The sequence below is a fragment of the Orcinus orca genome, chromosome 14 (genome assembly GCF_937001465.1).
Source record: "Orcinus orca chromosome 14, mOrcOrc1.1, whole genome shotgun sequence".
In the NCBI taxonomy this organism is placed as follows: domain Eukaryota; kingdom Metazoa; phylum Chordata; class Mammalia; order Artiodactyla; family Delphinidae; genus Orcinus; species Orcinus orca.
This window is the reverse complement of record NC_064572.1, coordinates 73,273,527-73,289,018: the sequence shown is the minus strand read 5'-3', so window position 1 is coordinate 73,289,018 and position 15,492 is coordinate 73,273,527. Positions and strand designations below refer to the sequence as shown.

The 15,492-nt window shown below is 40.6% G+C and overlaps 1 protein-coding gene across 21 annotated transcripts in view; it reads right to left on the bottom strand.

Annotated features, from left to right (window-relative positions):
• Nucleotides 1-15,492, bottom strand: part of VTI1A (vesicle transport through interaction with t-SNAREs 1A) — a 376,929-nt gene that overhangs the window by 136,349 nt on the left and 225,088 nt on the right. Inside the window, exon 9 of one of the 21 annotated variants that reach the window (XM_033421032.2) lies at nt 128-8,276. The exons of 19 other annotated variants lie outside the window; for them this stretch is intronic. In XM_033421032.2, the coding sequence (XP_033276923.1) occupies nt 8,177-8,276 (100 nt within the window). In that variant the 3' untranslated portion in view covers nt 128-8,176. Of the gene's footprint in view, nt 1-127; nt 8,277-10,953; nt 15,489-15,492 lie in introns of those variants that run through there. One more of the 21 variants, XM_049697068.1, reaches the window with a different exon arrangement.

Below are 15,492 nucleotides of genomic sequence, written 5' to 3'. Positions count from 1 at the left end.
AAGGGCAGATTAGCCTCACAATGAAAACAAACACATCCAGTGGTAGATATTATTGGTGAAAAGTGTAAAAGGTAGAATTTTGCCTATAATAGCTTACTCCTGTAACCAAGACACAGATTTATCCATCTTTGGTTTGTTGTTGGGCTTAAAGTCATTGAAAATTCAAAGAACCAGATCACTACTTAGTTTAAAATAAGAAAGGTCTAGCCGAAAAGCAAGTCCAACTAGTTAACACCAGAGAGTACCAAGTGCCTATTATAGGAATACAGTTTATTAAGGTTAAAAAAAACCCAGGCAGCTGTGTGACATATTAATGCCTTTAACTATTCTTGATTTTAATATTGAATTTGGTTCCACTAAAGTTCTCCCCTTGAGGTAAACTGTTATGTGTACCTTTTTCATAGATGGCCATTGGTGCCATGCTTGTTGAAGGATATGATTCTGTAAATACCTAGGATTTAACTTTCACCAAAATGGAAGCCTTACTCAATAAACAAGCAACTCACCCCAGGTCATGAAGTTAGATATTAGAAAAAGGAGGATATTGCAGCCCAAGTTGACTGTGCCCCCCAGCCCCACTCAAATTCCCCCAGACAAGGAGGCCTTTACTTTCTGGTTCTTTTAGTTGGGGTCTTGACTCATGGACTTCATATGCTCCCTTTTCCTTTTCTCACTGAGAAGAAAACTCTCATACAGTATATTCATGATCATGCTGCTACGGTATAAATTAAGTTTATGAATGATGTCCTTCACTTATTGCCCCTTTCTCTCACACAGTGATATTTGTAACTCACGAGCTGTAGGATTTCCAAAGCTGAGTGATTTGTAATGTAATACTTCTAGAATCTCCAGAGTAATTTCAGCATTAGTTACAAATACAAGTTGGCTCTCTGCAACTCTTAACCTTGGGAACATGAACCTTTAAGACTTGGAGATCAAATACCAACATTCCCCTAGGACTGCTGTACACATCTGCATTTCTGGACATAGGACTTTTTTTGTTCCTAATCAAGTATAATCTCACTTCATAACTTCTACTTTTGGCTCAGTGCTACCTAGATTTCCAGGCAAGCAAAAAAAATGAGGGCTGAGGATTTTGTGCTTAGAGGTTTGGAAATTTGGCAAATGTTACATTAAAATGCAAGTATTTGATCTTGAACCTCAACAGAGTGAAATTCAGTTAAAACACAAAGAAACCAAAGCAAGGCTTTATGTATTCCAAATCTGCACCTGTATTTTGATGTTGCCAGGTATTTGTACTAAGAATTCTGTGTACAGGGCAAAAGGGAATGAAGAGCCTCCCAAATTTTCCTCTGGGATCTTCCAGCCATTTGCAGTAATCACTAATTCTTGCTTACATCTATGAGTCAGGCATCCAAGTGTTGCTATTCCTGGCTGGTCCTGTTCTGTGTTTAAATGGTCTGATTGTTAGTCTTTGCATCTGGGTCCAAACCAATCTCACATGGAAAGTTAGTTCAAGGATTCCAGTCACCTTTAAGTTATCCTTAAAGACAGCTAAGAAGATAGCTTGAGTTATTAATAACAATTATGAAAACTGCCCTTCCAACTCACCAAACTCAAGGGTGTCATTCTTCATACAATTTCCTAAATATTGACCTTCTAGGATCCAGTCAATGAAGTAGAGCTTATTTTCAAATAACTTAATTTAATATCCATTAACACTCTCTGGGACCTGAAAGCCACGGAATTTAAATGATTCTTATATTCAGATAATTATGAGAACAGGTTACTTGTAAAAGAACATTTCCATGAAGATTTAGCCAGGCAGCACACTTTATAGGCCTGAATTTCATCAAGGTGGGGGAACAGACTAAATGTGGATTTAATTTACAAATGCTTTCATACAACACCCATAACTTTTATTTCTTGTCATGTTATCCATTCTATAATGTTAAAAAAAAAAAGAAACAAACAATCACACAGCAGCATAACCAGGAATTATTAGGGGAAGACTATACTTCATCCAAAATTGACTTATACAATAGCTGTAGTTTGTCTATGAACTCATTTATTGTTATTGGTTGAGAGCCAATATGAGTAATGGATAAAAAGCATGGGTTTTATTTGGAATCAGGCTTGCTCTAGTTCTGTTACTTATTAGTTCTTCGACTCTGGGTATGTTCATTATGCTTTTTAGGCCTTAGTTTCCTCATCTGTCAAACTGGTTACTGTAAAGATTAAGAGAGACAATTTACTAAAAAGTGCCTAGTATAGACTGGCTTATAACTATTTCTCAGTAAATGGAAGTTACTTTTCATGTGTCAGTATCCTTCCTCCTCTGCAAGCTCTTGGATGGAAAGAGCCATTTCTGGTACTTCCTTGTACATGTAACAGGACTTAGTCTTGTAACATGGTAGGAAAAACACTGCCTTTAGATGTCAGGGGACCAGCCGTCAAGCTCACTACCTGCTGGCTATGCAATTTCTGGCAGGGTTCTTAAGATGTCTGTTCTTAGTTTGCCTCTCTCTGGAATGGGGATATGTTTACATCCCTCTCAATCTTCTGGTAGGAACATAGAAAGATATGGATAAAACACATTTTACAAACTGTAGAGCACAGCTTAGATTTAGGTTACTGTCACTCTTTTATTCTACTTGAATTAAGAGTAATTAGTAATTTTTTGAGCACTTACTATGTACTGGATGGACACAGTGATTTATAAGTGTTGTATCATTTAATCCTTACAACAACTCAAGAAAGTAGGTACTGTCATTATTCCCATTTTTCAGATGAGGAAACCTAAGCTGACTCAAACTCAAGCAGTCTGGCTCAGAAGCCCACACTCCAAACCACTGTTACATACAGAATCCTATAATTTTAGGAGGAAGAGACAACCCTTTATGAATCCACCAATGGCAGGTCTAGGGGGTCAGAGTGACGAGGAGGCAGTCACCTCGCCCAAGAGGATGGCAGACGCCACAAACAAAAAGAAGAGACAGGATCCAAGCAATCAGACGCATGTAAGCAAGGCGAGGCCACAGTTTCTCTATTTATATTCAGATTTCTGCAACACAAATACCCCATTCCTGTACGTATATTTTCAGCTCCCCTGAAACTGCCAAGTAAGACATAAGAGAAAAACACTCAGCTAAATTTTACATCTGGCCACGAGGAAGACTTCAGAGTGTAGGGTAGTTTGGGAAAATACAAGTAGACTGGCCAGGGCAAAAAACAATACTTTGTGACACGTCACACGCTTGGGCTGAAATATTCGAAAAGGCCACCACTCGGGGGTGTGGTAGACACGAAGGACCATGGCAGTGGTTACCTCCATGAGGAATTCTCTTCTCTAGAGAGACTGAAGGCACGCAATAGTAGACATCATCTTGTAGAAAGAGCTGTGACTTTACCGGGCACCAGTCTTTGGCTGAAGGCTATGAACCAATGAAACTTTAGAACATGAGACCTAAGACAATACTCTGCCTGTGTTCAACAGTGAGAGCTCAGAGAGTGTCAAAGCATGTGTTTAAGCATACGTGAACAAAGGGCGTAAAGATGTGTGAGACGGGTGTTAAAACATCAGTTCAAACATGTGTTTAACCATGTGTGAGCAAAAGGGTGTTGAGCCATGTGATAAAGCAAGTGTTAGAGCATATTCGATTACAAATGTTTCTCATTTGGGAGCTTAAATTATTTTCTGCCTAATCCAGTGTTGCTAAGCAATAGTTCTGTGTTGTCTTAACGGAACACAATAAATTATTAAACTTAAAAAAAAATTGAAGTTAGAATTCTTTTTTCCCATCTTGGTTTCATCACGAAGAATTTACATCTGTAGTTTTCAATAAACATAGTGGTGTTCTGCTAGTGTAAGCAAAAACCAGGGTGAGGTTCCCTAGGCAGGAAGGCAACAGTCAGATTAGGGTAAGGCACACTCTGTGTGCTGAGACAGTATACAGTGTTTGGTAGATCCAGTGGCATATCAGACTAATCTCAAGGTTTGATAAACCACATAGTCACTGACTGGGGGTGACTACCCATCTAGGGCACCATGCCACAGCTAGGATTCTGTTTTTTTATTTTCAATTTTTAAATATCTCGAACACTGCTCTTGAGAGTAGGAATTCTGACAGTTCTTACTGACAGTAAAATGTGATAGACACCAGCTTTAAGGTTTCTCTGACATTATTTGCTAAATATATTAGCTTATGTATCTTCAATGCTGCTGGAAGCTTCCCTTCCAAAGCAAATGAGTCCTCTTATGTTAAAATGGGAATACACAACCCTGGATGTTATTTTAAAAAGAATGAAAGTAGACAAAAATCAGAGTGTACTAGAGATACCTTTCTGCAGGGTAAAGAAAGAGAGTTTAAAACAGATATACATATCCTAATACAGGTAAAAAAAATTCAGGTAGCTATTTTATTTTCTTGTTAGGAAACAAAGCGATAAACAAACTAAACCAGTAAACCTGTTTGAGCCCACTAATTTCTCCGTTGGGAGTGGATATATCATCAAATATTCTTCCTTTAAAAAAAAGAGCAAAAGACAAAAGATCTGCAGACTTGTGTTTAAATTCCATTTCCTAAGCAGTACTAATTAATATGGCTCTTTCTGCTAAACTGTAGAGTGATTTGTGTGTAAATGCTATCTGATTTTACCTATGAAAATATTTTTGATCATTCTGAATAAAGAAAAATAGATATAGCCATTAGAATCAAAATGTTGCCTTCCCAATCACCTTTTGCCTCGAGATCATGGAATGTTTTACTGAAACAAAAACTGGCAAGACAGAACCAAACAATTAAAGCTAGTGTCTTCTGTCAGCCACCCTTGTAGCAGAGGTCAAAGAATTTTTGAATACTTCTCTCTTCCCGTTCACTGTGTCACTTAATGATTTGTTCATGCGGTTCAGTACAAACTCAAGAAAATACAATTCCTCAGCAGAAAAAAGCACGGTCTGTGGTGCTGTGACCTGACTCTCTGCTTAAACAAATTCCAGAGCGCGCACGGACAGAGCGATGATGATTATTTTTCCTTCTTGGAGACTTAGCACAAATTAAGAAAACTAAGAAAATAGAATCTGACCAAGGAATTGATGGAGGAAGGTTGTGCAGAGGCTTTCTTAGTTTATGGTTAACAGTTTTATTTTTATTTCATTTTATTTTTTATCTTTTGGCCTCGCTGTGAGGCATGTGGAATCTGAGTTCCCTGACCAGGGATCGAACCCAAGCCCCCCTGTAGTGGAAGCTCGGAGTCTTAACCACTGGACCACTGGGGTAGTCCCCGTAGTTTTATTTTTGACCAAAACAAATACACTGATGAGCAAATTCATTTCAACAATCCCATGTTTCTTCATTATTAAGATGTTTTATTTTCAATAGTGTAAAACAGAGAATGCAAACCACTTATTTTCTGTCAATACTGAACACACCCTGATATCTGAAGCTATTTCACTGAGGTTAGTCTCCAAATGCATGTAAATCAGGCTCAGGAAAAATATCTGTACTACAGAAATGATAAAACATCCCTAAATCTCATGGGTTAGAGGAAAAGACTACGGAGGGCTGTGCTTTTGGGTCCTCAGAACCAGCTGCAACTGTTATTGAAGGCCCCCAGCCTCTAGTCAAATAAGCAATAAACATACCCCACTTTATAGAAAATAGAAGAAGATAAACAGCCCTTATGGAGATACTGATCTTGAGATAATACTTCTGAATTTGAGATAATCTGAATTTCCCTAGATGTGCTCATTTGAATACACATAATCATTTTCCTTAACTTACACTTTTCTCTAGACATGAAATACTCAATAAACAGAACTCACTAGAGGCAAGTAAAGGGAAGAGGCTCCTTCTGTACAAATTCCTCCCTAGAGCACGTTGTACAATGTTAAGTAGAGTAATATAGTACTTAACGAATCTTGCATAACACTTTGTACTTCTAATCAAACTTTTCAGAAGGCAGCAAAAATGATCAGAAACATAATTTTAGCCTCTCCTGCTTTCTATTTGAGTGACCATCGTTAAGCTCAGTGGACGGGTCATGTGTGTAGTAAAAGGGCTCCCAGAGGAGTAAGTTTTCCCAACTTCACAACCGTGGGCGTTTCACTCCAGGGCTGTGGGTAAGGTGACACGCTTGCCCAGTGGGCACACAATGCATCCTCAGTGTTCTTTCCCTCTGCCTCAAGCTCCGTGCCTTTCCTGGAATAAGCCTGCCAAAGATTCTAAACAGTGTAGGGAGGAACTGTCCAGAATAAACTGGCACCATATTTGCAAATGTGTGTTTAAAGTAAAGCTAGAGAAAGTTTGCAATGTCCCAAATCGAGCCTGGCAATTGCTCCTGAGGTTAGTACCACTTCCCTTTTTATGAACAAAACAACCTTAGCAATTGTGGGAAATACGCAAAACCAATGCAAATAAACCAACAAGATAGTTTACCTTTTTCACCTTAAACATTTAAAAAGTATATTTTTTAAAGGCTTAAGAAAATTAGATGTTTTTAATATAAGTACTTATGCCCCTTTTCTTCTACTCAATATGTATATAACTAATGCTTACAGAATCAATCAACCCCCAAATTAGACATCTTGAACTTTTAAAAGGCTTTATGTAATTAAATGCTAATGCTTCAATCTGACATTATATCAGTAAATACCATGGAGAAAAGTTCAAGGTAGGTACTACGCTAAGATAAATATTTCTCTAAGTCCCAACTTTTCATTTCTGGAGACCAATGGAGAGACAAACCTCAAAAACATTTCATGTGTTACATTTCCTATGTAACTGAAATCAGTGGAACATTAATTTATAAGTTTTAGTCAACTGATCTACTTTGGAACATCTGCTTTCGGAGATTAAGATTGATTATTTTTTAAAGATTGAATCATCAAATTTTGTTTAAAGGAGGTTAAAAGTAAAAGCTTGCTCAAAATAATGAGACTAATCCTGACATCTACAGGCATGCTTCCAGACATTAGAAAGTTTTTCTCTAAAATGTGTTTCCTTCCAGATCTTTACTAAAATGCAGGGGGTTAAGTCGGCAAGGTTTATTATAACCCAAAATGTCGTGGCTCACCTGTTCTTTTGTTTGCTCGTTTGTTTGTTCGCTTGTTCGTTCATTCATTCATTCACTAATTCATTCACTAATTCATTCATTTATTCATTCAAATACTTCCTGAGTGTCCATTCTGTTCAAGGAACCAGTGAGGCACAGGGGGTCTAAAGCAGAAAGTTTTAGTCCCTGCCGACAAGGAGCATAAAGGCTTTCGGGTGTGACGGAATAAAGCGGACAGGTACGGCACAGAACTAGTAGGATGGGAGTTGGGCTGGGAGGGGATAGCCCACACTAAAATGGGTAAAGCACTTTAACTTTGGAATCAGGGATGCCTAGTTCCTCAGCGGGGCAGAGACTGAAGAGCACACATGATCCCAGGGGGACCCTGCACGAGTACAGAGCCTGCAGGTCACAAGGACCTCCTATGTCTCCAAGGGTGTTACTTAGGAAAGAGTAACATGGTCTTTGAATTCACTTTTTGTCCTTCCTCCGGGAAACTGAGATGATGATTTGATCACTGCTTTTTGCAATCACCATTTTCTACTTGGAAACTCCCTCTTAAAGTTCTTTATATTTTCCTTGAGCCTTGTGCCAGGTAAATTTAAAACCATTATACACCCCCATCCCTACCCCGTTCCACCTTTAATATTAGGGTAATGAAATGAAAATAGTCATTTAAAAAACTTTTAGGAGGGGCTTCCCTGCTGGCGCAGTGGTTGAGAGTCCGCCTGCCGATGCAGGGGACATGGGTTCGTGCCCGGTCCGGGAGGATCCCACATTGCCGCAGAGCGGCTGGGCCCGTGAGCCATGGCTGCTGGGCCTGTGCGTCCGGAGCCTGTGCTCCGCAATGGGAGAGGCCACAACAGTGAGAGGCCCGCGTACCGAAAAAAAAGGAGGTAGAAAAACTGGCATCACTTCACTTCTACATGTTTTGGTGCTTCATTATGTTTTGAGACCATGTCTGAGTGCTTAAGTTCTCAGAGGTTGGAAATCAAAGTGAGAGAAAATTGCAAATATTTCTATTTGCTAATGGTATTTCACTTGTGATAGCAAGAGAAGACATTCATTCATCAAACATTTATTGAATGCATATTATGCACCAGGCACCAGGCTTACTGACATGGTGCTACAAAGATGAAAGCCAGTCCTCCCCTCCAGGGACTCATGGTCTAGTGGGGAGATGGGCAGGAACCCCACAAGTACAGCACGGCGAGGGTTCCCACAGTACTGTGTGCAGACCGCTGGAGGGGCGGGAACTGATTCTAGGCAACACAGAGATGATTACTTTTAATTTAAAATATTTGTTAACACTCAACATTATGTTAAAAATATTTAATTATGCATTTACTTTAACATGTGAAAAAATGCATAACTAACACATTCGAACGACGATTTCACGGATAATACTCTGTGGAATAAAGCTAAAGAATATATTTAAGTTTAAAACAAAAGTGTGCCAATTTAAAGAAAAATAGCAGTGGAGATATTAGGCAGAGAGGACCAAAAAAAAAAAAAAATTGTGACGTACTACTCTGATCACTGAAGTTTGGGAAATAACGCAGTTCCATGGGGGTAAGTCAAAAAGGATGCCATTTTACAAAGTTTGGAATCCTTATTGTATGTTCCCTGGACTAAATTGCCGTGAGGCAACTTATGTTCTAGGAGGGCACAGGCGAGGGAAGGGCACTAATGTGGCCTGGGGGATTCAGAGGGGTTTCCAGAAAGAGGAAGCTTAAAAACCACAAGTTGTGCTGGAAAGCAGTACACTTATTAGGACCCTTCATTTGTAGAACTGTTGCATCTTAAGCTTGCATGGGACCTTAGAAATCACGTTATGTTATCTGTAATTAACTTTAAAATACTTCCATATATATAGTGTGACATATATGTGTGCATTGGTCTTAATCCATACCATAGGGCAGTGATTTTATGACTGAAGTGGCCTAACGGGAATAACTGTTTAGTTCACATCTAAAAGACGAATGAAATGCCATATTCCAGAAGCAGCTACTAAAGTGTGGTGGCTATCTTTATCTTATTAATTAGTTACTCTTAATTAGCATAACAAGAATCATTAATGAGGACATCATAAATGGTACTGAAGTTATGCGGACAGGCTAGAAACATTGTCATCAGCACTCCCAGCCTGCGTGGGAAGGGTATCTGCATCTAGTGACCCCAACTGCCTATTTCCCCTGGATTGGAGCCCTCGACTCAGGATTCTGACTCAGTCCTGTGTCTATCTACTTAAAGGAGGAGTCTGTCACCTGACTTTGACTAGAAGGTTAGCCAACTCCTCTTTCTAGAATATTCTCACATCAAACTCGAGGGAACTTTTCCTGCAAGTTGCTGTCAATGCACTCTCCTATCAGGACAGAGGACAGGAGCTTCGTGGGCCCACAGGACAGGTGGAGGGCTGTTTCTGTGCCTGCTCGCACATGTTTCTAGGTGTGGTAGAGTTCCATCTGAAATTTGCCTTCAACATATTACTTGGGAAGCAGGTATAGACCTCCACCACCTCCAAGTCTCCAACTGCAGCCACGATCTACCCAGAAGAAACTGGTAATTCTGAAAGGCCAAATTTGCTGGGCAGATCTTAGCTAAACTAGCTCTCACAGAGAGGTTAAGTGATTTGCCCAAGATCACACAGCTACTTGGTGGCAGAACTGAGTTTAGAATGTAGTGCTTCTTGTTACTATCTCCCCAGGCAACCAATGATTCTCGACCAGGTTTACTCATCCCAATTATCTGCAGAACTTTATACCAATGCACAAGCTCAGGTCCAGCTTAGCAGATTGTGATTCTGGAGGAGAGCTGTGGTAGGGACCCAGGTATCTATGTTTTTTAAAATTTTGCACAGGTGCCTCTGATATATACACATAATTGAGAATCACCAGACTAGACCATGATACTAACAAGTACCATCTGCTGTACATTTTCTCTGGGCCTGGCCCTGTGCTAGGTGCTTGACATGCTCTGTATTATTTCATTTTTACCATAAACCACTGAATAAGGTATCTGCAACATTTTACAGGTGAAGAAACTCATGCTGAGAGAAGTTAATCAACCTGTCCAAAGTGACAGCCTATGGATAGCAAGACTGAGATTCCAACCCAGTTTTGCCTTTCTCTATAAATCTGCTCTTGGTCATGAACCCCTGCTACATACCATGGGACAGGATGCTGCTCAGAATTTCTAAGGCAGGGGTCACGAACTACAGGGGAGAGGTGGACAATGTAAATGATCAAAATGAGTCAAATAGTAACTGGAGGGAGCTGGAGACCATGTGCCCCTCCGAGAGGTTTTGAGTTTTAACTGCTGGCAGCTACTTTGAATGTTTTAAGAGTAACTCTGCAGAGCAACTGGAACTCTCATATATTGCTAGGGGAATGCAAAATGGTTTAGCCACTTTGGAACCAGTTTGGCAGGTCCTTATAAAACTAAACATATACAAACCATATGAGCCAGCAATCTTACCCCTAGATATTTACTCAAGAGAAATGAAAACCTACGAAAAGATGTGTGCACAAATGTTCATAGCACCATTACCTGTAATAGCTCTAAACTGGAAGCAACCTACATGTTCATAAAACTGGTGAATGATAAATTGTAGCGTATCTTACTATGAAATATGACTCAGCAATTCAAAGGAATGAAATACTAATACACACAACAAGATGGACGAATTTCAAAATCTCTATGTTCAGTGAAAGAAGTCCTACACAAAAGACCATGTGCTGTATAATTCCATTTACATGAAATTCTAGAAAAGGCAAAACTAATAGCAGAAAGAAGATCACTGTCTGTCTGGGACAGGGATGGAGGAGGGGAATGAGTGCAAAGGGACTGGAGGAAACTTTTTAGACAGAGAACTGGTCTCTGTCCTGATGTGTTGTGGTGGTTATGTCATTGCATCCCATGACCAAAATTCAACAAATCTACATTTAAAATGTGTGAATTTTATTATATGTAAATAATATCTCAATTTTAAAAACAAACTAAAACTGTGCAGACTGGAAAAAAAAAAAAAAGTACTGCAAGCCGCTTATGGCCCCCAGAGTTCCAGTTTCAACCTCTGGTCTCAGTAGAGAGGTTCCATTTTAGCTGCCCCAGAGGAAATACAAAAGATGACAAGTCATCCATCATCCTGGGCTCGGGAAAAATGGGGAAGTTTGTGTTCATCCCCCTTCTTCCATCACTCTCCTCCTTCCTCAGGTACAAAATGCTCCCATGCTGCCCCCTGGCTGTTCAGCGCCTCCTGCCACGGCACCCAGATCACGCCTCATTCTTCTGAAGCGGCTCCAACACCATCCTTGCGGTCAGCCGTCCTCTCAGCCTCCTGTATTCTAGGCCATCCCTCAGAGCTCTGTGCAAGGCGGGGAAAAACTTCACCCGGTTAACACATCACCAAGCAGGTGCCATGACTGATGCTGATTAAATGATCAAGTACTGCCATTTGACAAAGACAATGCGTGAAGCCTTAATCCAAGTTCAATTATTGCCTTTCAGTCTATTAGGGAATACTTGGGGGGAAATGCGGCTATTTCTGGAACCCACCACATGGATCTCCTCCACAGGGTGACCTGCCTGCTTTGTTTATACATACACTTTGTCATCAATATTATCATGAAACACCTTAAAATTAATACATGCAAGGGATCTGTGTGGATAGCATACAACGGTACACATACGTCTCAGCACCCAAATATCAAAACTCAGTGCTCTTAACCATTAGGTGGTGGAAGCCTGAGACACATGAGAGTCAGTCCTTCAATTTTCTAGAAAACTAATGAATGCCAACCACATGCTGCTTGGCTTTCCTGAACCTCTATCAACGCCATAATAACTTGATTAAAAAAGAAAAGACTAAATACAATATCAAATCCACCATGTGCAGTAATGCAAGCTATCATGTTAAGTTAAAAAGGAAAAGGCAGAACTTGAAATTGTACTAAAGGCACATAAATAAAAATTCAACATTTAAAGACAGAAAAAATGAGGAAAAGATCACTGTAGGTGTGTTATGAGTAATTTCTTTTCTTTTAAAAAATGTTCCCTTTTGCTCTGTCAACAAACACTATTTGTGTAATAAATATGAATCAGAAATCACACAGACTGGATCACCAGGCAGGACGTTGTGCTTACCTGTCACCCACCCACCAGTTACCATCTGTGTTGACTCCCCCCACTTCCTTCTCCTTACAGATCTGAAAGCCCATGGGATTTGGCAGTACCCTGCCAGGTACCTGAAATTATTTCATCAACGCTTTAGTCATGCTGCTGAGGACAGCCACTCCTTCCAAAGCTGTCCACTAAGCATTTGTATTTGCAAATGGAAATAAAGCCAGAGAACTTGATTAACAAGGCAGGTGTGTACCTAGAAAGAACCCCAGTGCTGAGAGGGAACTTTCATTCAAGAAACTTTTAGAAACTGTTATCTTGACAAGGCACATGGTTAATACATTTTTTTCCCCCAAAGCAAAACTGGGTTAAAAATTTCAGGTCCTATGAAAGCAAAATGTTGGGAAAAAAAAAAACAAGGAGGTAGTAGTAGGCTAGGCCCAGGTCAGTTTCAGTCAATGTTGTGGAGTGTGATTCTAGGCCACCCAGGCTCTCTGATTGGTGGCCTCCTAAAATCCTCCAGGATCTAGCTCCCCTCCTCCCCCATACCAACCTATCCTCAGATTATGTCACATGCAGCAGAGCTGAGACAACAGGTTATAGAGAGTCCGCACAGCATCTGAGGAGACAGCAAAGTCTAATGATTAAGAGGACAAACTCTAAAGGAAACATTCTGGGCAACGGCTCAGAATGATACTTTTGATGGCATGGTGCCCCGAAAGAAAAATCCCACCTTTTGGTGGAGGTCTATTCTGCCCACACACATAGCCACTTGTACTTGTAACACCTTGCAGGATCCTTAGAAAAACACCGTGAAACCGGTGATGCTCAAGAGGAAATAAGAACTTGCAAAAAGAAACACAGCAACGGGCTACCTGAAAACAATGAAAGAACTTGGTCCTTTAATAAGGTTCATTCTGCCCAGAGTACATAGTAGGTGCTCAATAAAAGAATAATAATGACAAGAAAAAGTACACCCTAGATTTTCAGGCCTCTATCACTCAGTCAAGCTTTTGTCTCTCCAGTGGGGGGTAAAGCTGGGAGGGAGATGACAGTTGTGCATAACTGCAAGTGTGCTGTGAGCTGACCCAATCTACTGTTAGAATGGGAGCCTCAGAAAACGAAAGGCAAAAATCGCAGAGTTGACGACAAAGAGCTGATCTGAATTATCTGCTATGCCTGCCTTGAAAGATGCTACTTCCCTCTTCTTTGTGCTGCTTTCTTGGTCTGGAATCTCTTAACTTTGCCTGGGTAAATCTCACCCCTCTTTCAAGGGCCACTACAAATGCTGTGTCATCCATGAAACTCATCCTGATTCCTCCAAGCTGGCAACAGTCTCCACTCCAAACTGTGCATGAGGTTTCTGATCACCATCCATTTGAGGTGGTGCTTCTTCTGCAAGAAGAGTCATTGGCAAGAGTCATCCTCCATCCTTATATACCAGCAAAGTTCCTTGCACGTATTTGTGGAGTGAATTACCATTTTCCTAATAAATGCTTCCAGGATAGAAGCATTAATAGGGGAAGCTGGTTCCTGTTGGTAAGTCATTGTTATTGTTGGAGAGTAGACTTTCTCCCAGGAGGGACAGAGAAGGGAAATGGGGAGTACGGAAATGTAAGGATGCCTGGCCTACAGGAGATGGGCTTGTATGAGGCTGTCATGATATGAAGCACAGGCAGACACGCCTCGTTTTCCAGATGTATCAGTAGACTCCATCAATGAATATAGATGCCACGGCTGACCCTGCCAGGCAGTATTTGGAACGACCCCCTAAATCCAGCCTCACTATGTTACTTAGAGGGACACTTAAACCTCAAAGAAGATTCATCTAAAGAAACTGGCACATGGGATTTCATTTTCCCTAAGGCTTCCATGCTTGGTGTCAGTAAGTAATCAATAATTAAACAGTAACAGTTAAAACAAGACCACCCAGGCATAACAGGCTCAAGGGTTGAGCTAGAGAAATGGTTTATATGGTCCCCTTATGTAGGGCAATTTTAAAGATCACCCACAGTTTCCGGTTTAAAATGGCGCCTGCTTGATGGCTCCTGATGCTGCATCTATCAAAGTGACCATTAAGTTGGAATGAAAAAATAAAAGATGACGATAGTTTACGACACCAAATTGCCAGAACCTGGAAGGATTTTCTACGGCTACAAAAAATGAATTGGGCTGAGAAATGTAAAGCAGTAGCCCACCTCTCACAGAGTCTGCTACTAGGTAGAAGATGTGAGTTCTGTTACAACTAGAAACCAGGTATCTGTCTCTCTTATGAGTGGATGCTGCCACTTAGGAGGCATGTGGACTGCTGTAGTCATTCCTCCTTTTCCACACTCCTCATCTTATTTCTTTTCTATAGCCCATAAGAAATGACAGTTCCCAGGAAAACAATAAATCAATACTGGGTAGTGATAGGCAAGGAAGGTATGGTGAATCCCGGGAAGTGTGGCCTTCATAAGTAAAGTGTGTTTGCATGCAGTGGTGGAAGGTAAACATGTGAAGGAGATGACAGTTGTACACACAAGGGTTGGACATTTTTCGTGCCAGAGTCAAGGAGTGGGGGAAGGAAGAAGCCCCATTTCCTTCCCATGAAGACAGTCTGGAGACAGAGGGCTATCTCTCGACAGAGTTGATCATATAAAGTTGCCATCCATTTGCAGATCCAAGAAGAGGTTTTAAAAACTAACCAAACCAAATAAAAATACAAAACAATATGAAGACAGTGGCAAAAAAGATCCTATAGAACAAAGAAAAGGAAATGACATCCTAAAGCTTCAGAGGAAGAACGCAATTCTGAAAATTATGTGATAAAGAAACCTATACATGTTTTTGAAGTTTGTTTGGCATTTTCAATAAAAACAGTAAGAGAGAATAGCCTTTATCAAGTGAAGGGCAGAAAACTGTAAAGTGAAACCTGTGATATTTAAAAAAGATAAAAGGGTAAAAGATGAAGTGATGGGTGAGATAAAGAAGAGATTTCATAGAACCAGCAGTGGAATTAATATTTACAGAGAAAAATACTGGAATGAAATATGCTACCTTTCACCAGTGTGATTTTGGTGCTACCTTTCGTCAGTGTGATTATGGATTACTTTCTTCCTGTTTCTTTTTTTTGCGGTACGCGGGCCTCTCACTGTTGTGGCCTCTCCCATTGCGGAGCACAGGCTCCGGACGCGCAGGCTCAGTAGCCATGGCTCATGGGCCCAGCCGCTCCGCGGCATGTGGGATCTTCCCAGACCAGGGCACGAACCCGTGTACCCTGCATCGGCAGGCGGACTCTCAACCACTGCGCCACCAGGGAAGCCCTCTTCCTGTTTCTTGATACTTGTTTCTCTTCTTTCTTTCTTCTTTTTCTTT